Source organism: Montipora capricornis, chromosome 7 (genome assembly GCF_036669925.1).
Source record: "Montipora capricornis isolate CH-2021 chromosome 7, ASM3666992v2, whole genome shotgun sequence".
Taxonomy (NCBI): domain Eukaryota; kingdom Metazoa; phylum Cnidaria; class Anthozoa; order Scleractinia; family Acroporidae; genus Montipora; species Montipora capricornis.
In genome coordinates, this window is record NC_090889.1 from 23,533,405 (window position 1) to 23,543,404 (window position 10,000).

Here is a 10,000-nt window from a genome sequence, read left to right on the forward strand (position 1 = left end):
ATAAAAAAGGTAAGATGAGTAAAAAGACGACCGCTGTCCCTGCCCGTGGCCAATGGTGATGATGGTGGAGGAGGGAAGAGCTCCACTTACTTTATACCTTTTAAAATTAGATAAGAGCGAAAGCATCATTGAGTCTCATGTCACCTCTCAATGAATAATTGCGCTAATTGACTAGTTTGTTACTCTGTGTGCAACCAGCGAAGAAAACCTAGATAGTTGGCATTTAGCAGGCATTCCATCAACAGCATGTGTACTTACATTTTGTTGCCCTTTCCTCTTGTCTTCCATTTCCTTACAAAAGAAAAGCATAACTGGTTGGTGTACAGTGCGTCAGTTAGCAATTTTCACATTCTTTAAGATGGCTTAGGGCGCTTTATTTACATGCAAACGTTCCAAGTTCAAATCTTGATGTCACCACCCACTGGACTTGTGTTCGACCCCATGTAATACTGTACAAGATACTTAAGCAATACTGTACAAGATAATGAATACTCCAAGTATTCATTATCTTGTATTGTATTGCTGAAGAAGCCCGAACAGGCAAAACGTACAATATAAATCCATCGACATCCAAACCGGCCGGACTTTTATTTTACTCTGTCTAACGCCAGACGATTTTACTCATCAAGGGGGAACCCATGGGAGTCAATGGATTAATCACTCACAAAAAAAAACTATGTCCCCATTAATACCTCTCTGAAAAAAATGTCCCCGTTAACCCATCGACATCCACACCGGCCGAAACCGGCCAGACTTAGTATTTTACTCTGTCTAACGCCAGACGATTTTACTCGTCAATGGACGATTTTCCTCGTCAATGGGGAACCCCTGGGAGTCAATGGGTTAAAAGGGACTTTCAATTACACGAGAAAAGTTCCCTCCATCTTCTGTTCATGCAAGTTATATATTAGACATATAAATAAATATTTATTTTTCCTTTTTGATCAACATACACAATCTTAACTCGTAGGCCTTTGAGGAGGCTCGAAATAGTTAGGGTACTCATATCAAGACGAAATTTGGTCAGAGTATTAAATACCCATCATAAATTTCTCACATTACATTTTGTTCCAAAATGTCGTTACCATGGCAACGACATAAGGCATTTCCTTGAATCTTAAAATAAGCATGAATTGTTTGTTTGAAAAAAACGGGAAGGTGAAATCTTTCCATACCGCGTTACCTGACAATGTTAGAAATAATCTCGCAAATATTTAAAATTAATTTAAAAAATGTAGGCCAGTTTTACAAGAAAACAATTTAGAAAAAAAATTGTCTCTAACTTATTTTTCACTAACATAAACACACATTTTGAATCATGAGCTGACGTAAGCAGCTAAGGTATCGAGTTTGTGGCTTACGCACACACTTAATTTCAAGATAAACTTTTGTTTTCTCTTACTCTATCGTAACTTACAGATGCTAGGGCTTCCCTATCTTGTGTTTCCTGCAAATCCCTATCTCTAAGAAGAAGATCCCTACAACAAAGAATGTATGCTCTAATCGTTCACTAGACAACCACACGGAAGGTTATGGATTCAAAACGCGCCTACACCAATATTCGGGGTCTCACGAGTAGCTCTACATAACTTTGCAAATGATTAGACATTCTAGGCTGCTTGGGTAAGGAGGCAGGACAAGAAAAGGGAGGGTGGGGGGGGGAACCTGAAATTGCTTGATGCCTCTGAGTGCGCACAGCCCTTGCCGCCAGAAGTGCCTCTTCCACTGCCCTTCTGGCATTGGTTAAAAATGCGGGATCGTTTCCTATGGGAGAGATGAGAGCTTTACATTTCATACAGCATGTTACAAGTATGGACGATGATTCTCGTCTTGTGAATAGTGTTTCTGCTAGCTTATATCTTCAGGGTTTGAATACTCGTCTAGTAAGACAACACATAAATGTTTTTGTTACATTTTTATGGGAGATTAAGTGGCCTGTGGCCAAGCGGAGCACCATAATCATAGGAAGCCATGAATTGCTTTTCTCATGGTAATCATGGCCAGCGGAATTGCTTATGGGCGCCTATTACGAAGTTGCCCAATTATTTAATATTATCCCTTTAATAATAATAATAATAAGAAGAAGAAGAAGAAGAAGAAGAAGAAGAAGAAGAAGAAGAAGAAGAAGAATTATTGTACAAATTTTTGCCTAACATTTCCGTATATTGCCTTAGCTTGCCCTTGTTGTCAGTTTCTGGTCGTTTTAAGTTGACAAAGTTCATTGCAATTAGCTTAAGGTTAACACTATCCAGAAGTAAAATTAATATACCTGATAATATGTCTCCCACAACCATTCTCATGGAGGACACGGTTGGCTGCAACACGCGTATCTCTCTGTGGTGCTTCTCTCTCCCAGAACATTTCATTCCACACACTAAGAAGGCCACAAAAATTGTCCCTTGTTTCTGTATTACCACTTCAAGCGAGGACGATATGCAAAAATCGCTTATTCTTAAGGACGGAGCCTACTAATTAAAGATATTTTTACCCCTGTTTATGACTATGCAGGAAATGTAGATCTTACCAAGTTTTCTTTATATCTAAAATGAAAATTGTGGGTAACCAAACATTTTTCAAAGATAATTCATGAATAATATTTGTAAAAAGCTTTAAAATACAAAGCAATGCATGGCGTTCTGTCTCACATTAAACCTTAATTATTTCTCAAAAGTGAATGGTTACCCCCAGTTTTCTTTTTGGATACCAAGAGTACTTACTAAGATCTACTTTCTCCGGATAGTTTTAAACCGTGCAAAAATATCTCTGTATTAGTAAGCATCACCGATAGGAAATCCGAGTATCTCGAGATGCGCAGAACCTATGCGCAATAACAATTGTAGGCACAGTCCTTAAACAATTTTTGGGAATTAAAGTAAGAATATTACAAAAATTTCTATTACAGTATTCTAATGGAAAATTGTAATGTTCTTGTTTGATCACAGTTGACTGCTAATGCAGACGAACGTTCATGTGGAGGTAATTTTCTCCCAAAATCTATCTAACTAGTTAGCCCTCAGAGATTCTCACATACATATGTTAGCTCATTTCTCTATTCATGAAACATCACTTTGTTGAAGACTGAGACTCTTCATTCTTTTAGTGTTACACTAAAGGTAAGTAAGTAGTTATTTACCATGAACCCATGTGTTTACAGCTTTTGGTCCAATAATTATTAAAAAATAAAAATGATATTATTTTATTAACATCAAGGTCTTAGAGTTACGTTCAGAACGCTGACCCTGTTACAGTGTATGTAAGCATGGTGAGGACAACCATCAAAGCTTGCTTTGATTGTCAGAGGGCTTACTTTTATACTGAAGCGAGTTGATGCGCTCTCAAATGCAATTTGGAAAGGGTGCCAAATTGACTTCAGGACTGCAGCATGCTTCATTAAGAAAACCCTCCCTTTCCAATTGCTGACCTGGCCCCTGTATAGTGATGAAGGTCAGTACTCTAAGAACAAGTTACAGTAATTTAATTCAAATTGGGATGAATTCTCGAGTACCTTCACTGTCATATGGTGAACCCATCAAAGCTACATGTATGTGACACTGGTTAAGGCTCCCACTCTCTGACATTAGGTTCCTGCAATTAAAAAGAAATATATTTCACTATTTAAGGAAATAATAGTTAATACAATAATTAAAAACCACAACTACATTAATAAGTTGGTTTGTTCAACTAGACAATACAAGGCAATAATAATTAAACACCTTGATAACATCAATAATTTTCTTCCACTCACAGGAAGATCACCCCACTCTAGTCAAAGGGGAGTTAACTCAGAAAATTGACCAGTGAATATCATATCTCTCGTTGTTTCATTCAAGTGCAGACAATCTTTGATGCACTCTTATGAAAGAAGCCACTCTGTACCCACCGTAAAAGTTCTGCTGCTTCTTTTGTGGGTCTGTATCGTATTATACAGTCAGGCACGGAATCAAAGTGACTCTGCAGTCGTACCTATGAAATATTAAACATTTAGGAAAACATTGTGAATCGGTTTCTAATTCAGAATCCATAAGCATGTCCATCCTCTTAATTGAGGCATACCTGTAAAGGTGGCAAGCAGAGAACATCCAGCTGTTGAACAATTTGGTTCACATTAAGAAGCTGCTCAAAAATTCTTACATCATAGGCAGCTCCACTCCCACAATCTGTGTTTAGAAATTAGGATTGTGGTATAATTACATAACAGTATTGTATTCAAACTTCACATCAACAACCATAGAGGCCAGCCTAGATACAATTAGACCATGGTTACTGGTATCTGGACCTTTTGAGAAACCTAAAAAACAAGGATTTATTGCACTGTAGTTTCTTTTTTTCAGTTACTAGTATCTTTCTTGGAACAAAGTGGCTGCAGAAGGTCATTACCGGTAAGTTATTTTGGAAAACAAGGTAAACCGGTAAACTGCTCACAACTTACCAAGTCTGCACCACAGAGTAGATTTGGTTCATCTCTTATATCTCCAACTTTACCATAAAGGAAGAAAAATAAATTATTTGAAATTACATGTATAACCATGATTTACTTGCATACTGAATTTTGCAAAATTCAATAATAACAATGGTGAATTAGTGATATCTTGGGAAAAAAAAATCCACATTTTGTAACAGCTACTTCAAATTTGAAAAGGTAGTTGTCTTTACCCTCAACTGACACTGGTTGAGAGGGGGAAGGGGGGGTTTCACAGCATTGTTGTGTAATATGACACTTGTAAATTACCGATGCTACATGGGTGGTTCTCACCTTCTCTGGCATTTTCCTCCCAAGATGTTAATTCAGTGCTTGATCTAATCATAGTGGGCACTTTTACAATGTTTTCTAATGGATTGAGCAGATGAATGTCATTACGTGCCAGGCAGATACACAAGGCAACATCCACTACGATCAAGGATAATAAGATGAAGATGATCTCTAAAACTACATGAAAATTAAATATTGACAGTACACAATGGTAAACAGAAAACACAGAAATTCTAGTTCAAACTCTTATCCCTATACTGTTTGACTTCAGAAAAGAAAAGTGCATGCCACTCACCATATATTCTCCTTGTCAACCCATTGGCAGTCTGGCTGGCTATTGGTGTCTAAAAAACAAAGAAACAAAGCACATTGTCAGTTACTGTCACAATCAGGCAATGAAGAGGTTAATACCTAAAGACAAAACAACTTATTCCGAAAAAATAATAACAAGGGCGTACAATATGCTTTCATCAGAATGGATAATTTGCTATATGTCTAATAATCACCTTGGCCCGGTTGCTCAAAGCTGATTAACTTAATCCAGGATTAGCATATACCTTTTGTTTCATGTTTTCAACTTTTGGGTAACAGTTTCTTTTGCTTATTTGTGTTTTTCAATATTGATTTCCTCTAATGTTAATTTTTGCCGAATATAAGCGGTGAACAGCATTTGGGAGTAAAGAAAAAAAAACCTTGGTTAATTTTTAATGTGGGATTATCGTTAATCTGCTTTTGAACAACCAGGCCTGGGAGCACTAGATGCACTGATGTAAACTAGGTAGGCCAAAAAAGTCAAGTTACTGTTTTACCCATTAAAAGCCCCCTAAAGGATAGTGGGAGCAGGGCTAGCACAGTGGTGAGAACACTTGCCCTCCACCAATGTGGCTCGAGGTCGATTCCAGCATTCGATGCCACATGTGGGTTTAGTTTGCTGGTTATCTACTCCCTTCCAACAGGTTTTTTTTCCTGGGTACTCCAGTTTTCCCATTTGATTTCATTTTTTTTCTGATTTTACTTGATTTGCAGTCTCCCCAAATAGTAGAGCACTTGTGCTCAGCTGTAAATACCCTTGAGACTTGAATAAAGTGATTATTATTATTATTATTATTATTATTATTATTATTATTATTATTATTATTATTATTATTATTATTATTATTATTATTATTATCAGAAATATTATTAAAGTAATTTAATGTACCTGTAGATTGAACAATGTCTAACAACTATAATCACTCACTGAAAAACTATGTCCCATTAACCCTTTCACTCCTAAACCGGCCATACTTAGTATAATTTTACTATCTAACGCCAGACGTTTTACTCATCTATGGGGAACCCCAGGAGTCAATAGGTTAAGATAAATAACTTTTGAGCAAACAACTTTTCGTAATTTTTTTTGGAAACACTGCTGCTGCAGATTCCGCGACTACTACAGGTTAAAGGTTCCTGGAATGTATACAGATACATGTAAATCCCTTGGATGGCAAACCATACCTTGTTAAATGCCCCTGAGTCCCCGAGAGAGTGAGGGGTTATGTTGACATATTGACATGACAATACATAAAGGAACTTACTTTCACCGGACCCTGGCACTGCAAGGACTTTGTAATCAAATCCTGAATTATCTGAAAATGGGTAATTGAAATGACGAAGAAGAATGAATGTTTCAAGAACTAATCGTTATGTCTAATCTATCTGAACTTCAGAAAATACTAAACACAAAGGTTTTGTTATGTTAGAAATTAATTAACAGATAGCATATACCTAAAGATATCAACCTACATGTAAGCTTCAATAAATAACATTAAGTATACAGTAAAAACCCACATGTAAGAAACTACATTTTTCCAAGTTTTGCAAAACAGGTTCTTATATTTGGGGGTAGTTAATGGCAGTTTAGGCTAAAGTATGTTCTTGATTAGTAGAAACCATTCCTGTACAAGGAGAAAAAATAGGTTTGGTCCTTTATGATACAGCATTTATTTATAACTGTCTTGTCATGAGCCTTGTGCAACACAGGAAACTTTTCGAGATTCCCATTTGGGAATTAAATGGGAAATTTTCCCACTCATGGGAAAAAATTGGGACAAGACATTACTTTTGGGGGGAAATTTTGGGTTTTTATTGGGAAAGAATGTCTACTTTTTTTTACATCCCAATATTGGGAATATGCTGTGAACGTTTTCCCAAGTTATACCCAAAGCTGGGAACAATATGGGAAAAGTTCCCAATTTATTCCCAAAATGGTGAATTATGGGGGAACATTTCCCCAAGTTATTCCCAGAATTGTGATTAATATGGGAACATTTATCCAAGTTATTCCCAGAACTGTGAATAATATGGACAAATTTCCCAAGTTATTCCCAGCGTTGGGAATGATATAGAAACCGTTGCCCAAGTTATTCCCAGAATTGTGATTAGTATGGTAACATTTCCCCAAGTTATCCCCAGAATTGTGATTAATATGGGAACATTTATCCAAGTTATTCCCAGAACTGCGAATAATATGGACAAATTTCCCAAGTTATTCCCAGCATTGCGAATGATATAGAAACTGTTGCCCAAGTTATTCCTAGAATTGTGATTAATATGGGAACATTTATCCAAGTTATTCCCAGAGCTGTGAATAATATGAACAAATTTCCCAAGTTATTCCCAGCATTGCGAATGATATAGAAACCGTTACCCAAGTTATTCCTAGAATTGTGATTAGTATGGGAACATTTCCCCAAGTTATCCCCAGAATTGTGATTAATATGGGAACATTTATCCAAGTTATTCCCAGAACTGCGAATAATATGGACAAATTTCCCAAGTTATTCCCAGCATTGCGAATGATATAGAAACTGTTGCCCAAGTTATTCCTAGAATTGTGATTAATATGGGAACATTTATCCAAGTTATTCCCAGAGCTGTGAATAATATGAACAAATTTCCCAAGTTATTCCCAGCATTGCCAATGATATAGAAACCGTTACCCAAGTTATTCCTAGAATTGTGATTAGTATGGGAACATTTATCCAAGTTATTCCCAGACTTGTGAATAATATGGAGACATTTCACAAGTTATTCCCAGCATTGTGAATGATATAGAAACCTTCACCCAAGTTATTCCCAGAATTGTGAATAATATGGACACATTCCCCCAAGTTATTCCCAAAATTGTAAATAATAAGGGATTATTTCCCCAATTTAATTCCCAATAGTGTAACACGGATAAATGAAAATAAAAGCCTTTATTATGATGATTCTATAGATTATAGAACTATCCTCCACGTTTGACCGGCCTTGTTCCAAAAGGAACATGAAGCATCAATGTTAAGAATTACACAGTCCATGTCAGCACTTTATCCACTATCCACTTAATGAATACCAGTATCTTTCCCACTTTGTTTGAGGGTTAATTGGAGGACTTCGCTCGGAATCTTGTTCATTTTTCTTCAATCTTGTATAACGAGTGAGAGACAAGACTGGAACTAATGAGCCGTTTTCATTTTGGCCAGCAGTCTCCACGCAAGCTCTTACCGATTTTGGCGGCAATCGGCGGCTTTATTAACGTTTGTATCAACGCTCACAAATTTGTGGTGATTTTTTGTTTGTTTTACTCTTTAAATGCTGATCCAAGTCAGGGAAATGCTTACAAGAACTCAAGTAAAAAGGTAAGTGTTAACTATAGGCGAATAACATTTGATTTGATGCCTTATTGTCTTCAAAATGACAATTTACATGTAGAGTACCTTCAAGTCAATTTTTCTGGCAAGGATACTTAATTTGGCTTTTTAAATGTTATAACCCTGCAATAATTGGTAAACAAGAAAAATGAAGTTTTGGATCAAATGGTGAAGTAAACGATTTGGTATAAAAGTGCTCATACAGCAAATTAATTCATGTATACGATTTACAAATGATTCGTTCTGGTAAATGCTGTCTCTTTTCAATGCAGAATCATAAATGCCTGAGAAAACTAGGTATTATTGACGTTTGTAAGTAAAGAGAGCTAAATTTGAGTCTACTCTTCACACACTTTAACTGTAATTGATTGAAATGATCACGGATTGAGAGGAATCGTGACTTGCATCATTGAAGTATTTACATGCATTTATTTATATTTTAGTTACCATGAAAGAAGAGACACTTCCTGAAGAAATTCTTTGATGGGACAGCAGGAAAAGGTCCTTTACAGCAGAGAAAAATGCTTAGCAGCCAATTCTGTTTCCCCGACCGTTTATGGTTTGATGTATTTAAGGATTACTCTTTGCAGACTTGTTATGGTTCTGTGGTTTATCTGAAATCTTAAAAAGCCCTTTTTGTATTTTAAATTTAAAACAAGAACCCAATCCAAAGATTTTGACCTGAAGGTAACTGCTTTGAAATCAATTATTTTGTATTCTAATTTTTTGTGTGTCATGATGGTAACTGTTAGCTTCACTGGAATGGTGTCCAGCACATTTCTGATTTGCTGGTTGGAATACTATTTTATGGGAGCAGGTCACTATAACCTTGTTTATTCCACATGTGCATTTCTACTTCTCAGTTCTTCTTCCTTGGACAAATTTTGTTACCCTATTCCAGAGAGGTTGAGTAACACTGGAAAACAAAACATTTATATGAGGATAGCATTATTAATATTACCGTGGCAGGTCTAATTTGCAGGTCGCGTGTTGCAGGTCATTGTTTCACCAATACAGAAAGTATCCTAAACATTCATAAAAGCTAACCTTAGGCCTAAGGTTATGAATGTTTAGGATACTCTCTGTATTGGTGAAAAAATGACCTGCGACCTGCGAATTAGACCCACCAATATTACCAGTAAATGCTGTTGTAAACTTCTCAAACCACTCTTAAATCCAAGTTTAATGCATGTTATTTAATTATTCTAGTCTAAAGATAAATACTAATGTACACCCTTAGTGGTTATTAATACTGTTTATTAAATTGTCTAATTGTCACAGATTTGTGTGTTTCTCATTAATTTACTATATAGCAGAGCAGTTGTCAATGGGCTGAAAATGAACAGTTGCATTCGAGGTTATGTTATGATTCCCATGGTGAACAGGCAATTATTGGGCCATGCATCATTGAAGGAAATTGTTGGTCAAATTACATGCTAATCTTTATATGTTTTGGGGGCAAAAAGTATTTTCACATGAAAACCATTAAAGGGAGCTGTTTATCGGGAAAAGAAACCCCATTTGAAGGAAATTGCTGGGTCAAGAAAAACCAAGGGAGGGAAATTATTGTGACAGG

The 10,000-nt window shown here is 36.3% G+C and overlaps 1 protein-coding gene across 2 annotated transcripts in view; it reads right to left on the reverse strand.

The window, feature by feature from the left end:
* The window catches only part of LOC138056491 (uncharacterized), a 14,276-nt gene that overhangs the window by 2,087 nt on the left and 2,189 nt on the right, over positions 1 to 10,000 (reverse strand). The window contains exons 3-12 of one of the 2 annotated variants that reach the window (XM_068902307.1): positions 9,253 to 9,340; positions 6,328 to 6,378; positions 5,046 to 5,094; positions 4,430 to 4,476; positions 4,054 to 4,157; positions 3,881 to 3,963; positions 3,506 to 3,585; positions 2,270 to 2,374; positions 1,418 to 1,478; positions 259 to 291 (exon numbers count right to left, since the gene is read on the reverse strand). In XM_068902307.1, the coding sequence (XP_068758408.1) occupies positions 259 to 291; positions 1,418 to 1,478; positions 2,270 to 2,361 (186 nt within the window). In that variant the 5' untranslated portion in view covers positions 2,362 to 2,374; positions 3,506 to 3,585; positions 3,881 to 3,963; ... (3 more) ...; positions 6,328 to 6,378; positions 9,253 to 9,340. The remainder of the gene's footprint in view (positions 1 to 258; positions 292 to 1,417; positions 1,479 to 2,269; positions 2,375 to 3,505; positions 3,586 to 3,880; positions 3,964 to 4,053; positions 4,158 to 4,429; positions 4,477 to 5,045; positions 5,095 to 6,327; positions 6,379 to 9,252; positions 9,341 to 10,000) is intronic. The other variant, XM_068902306.1, reaches the window with a different exon arrangement.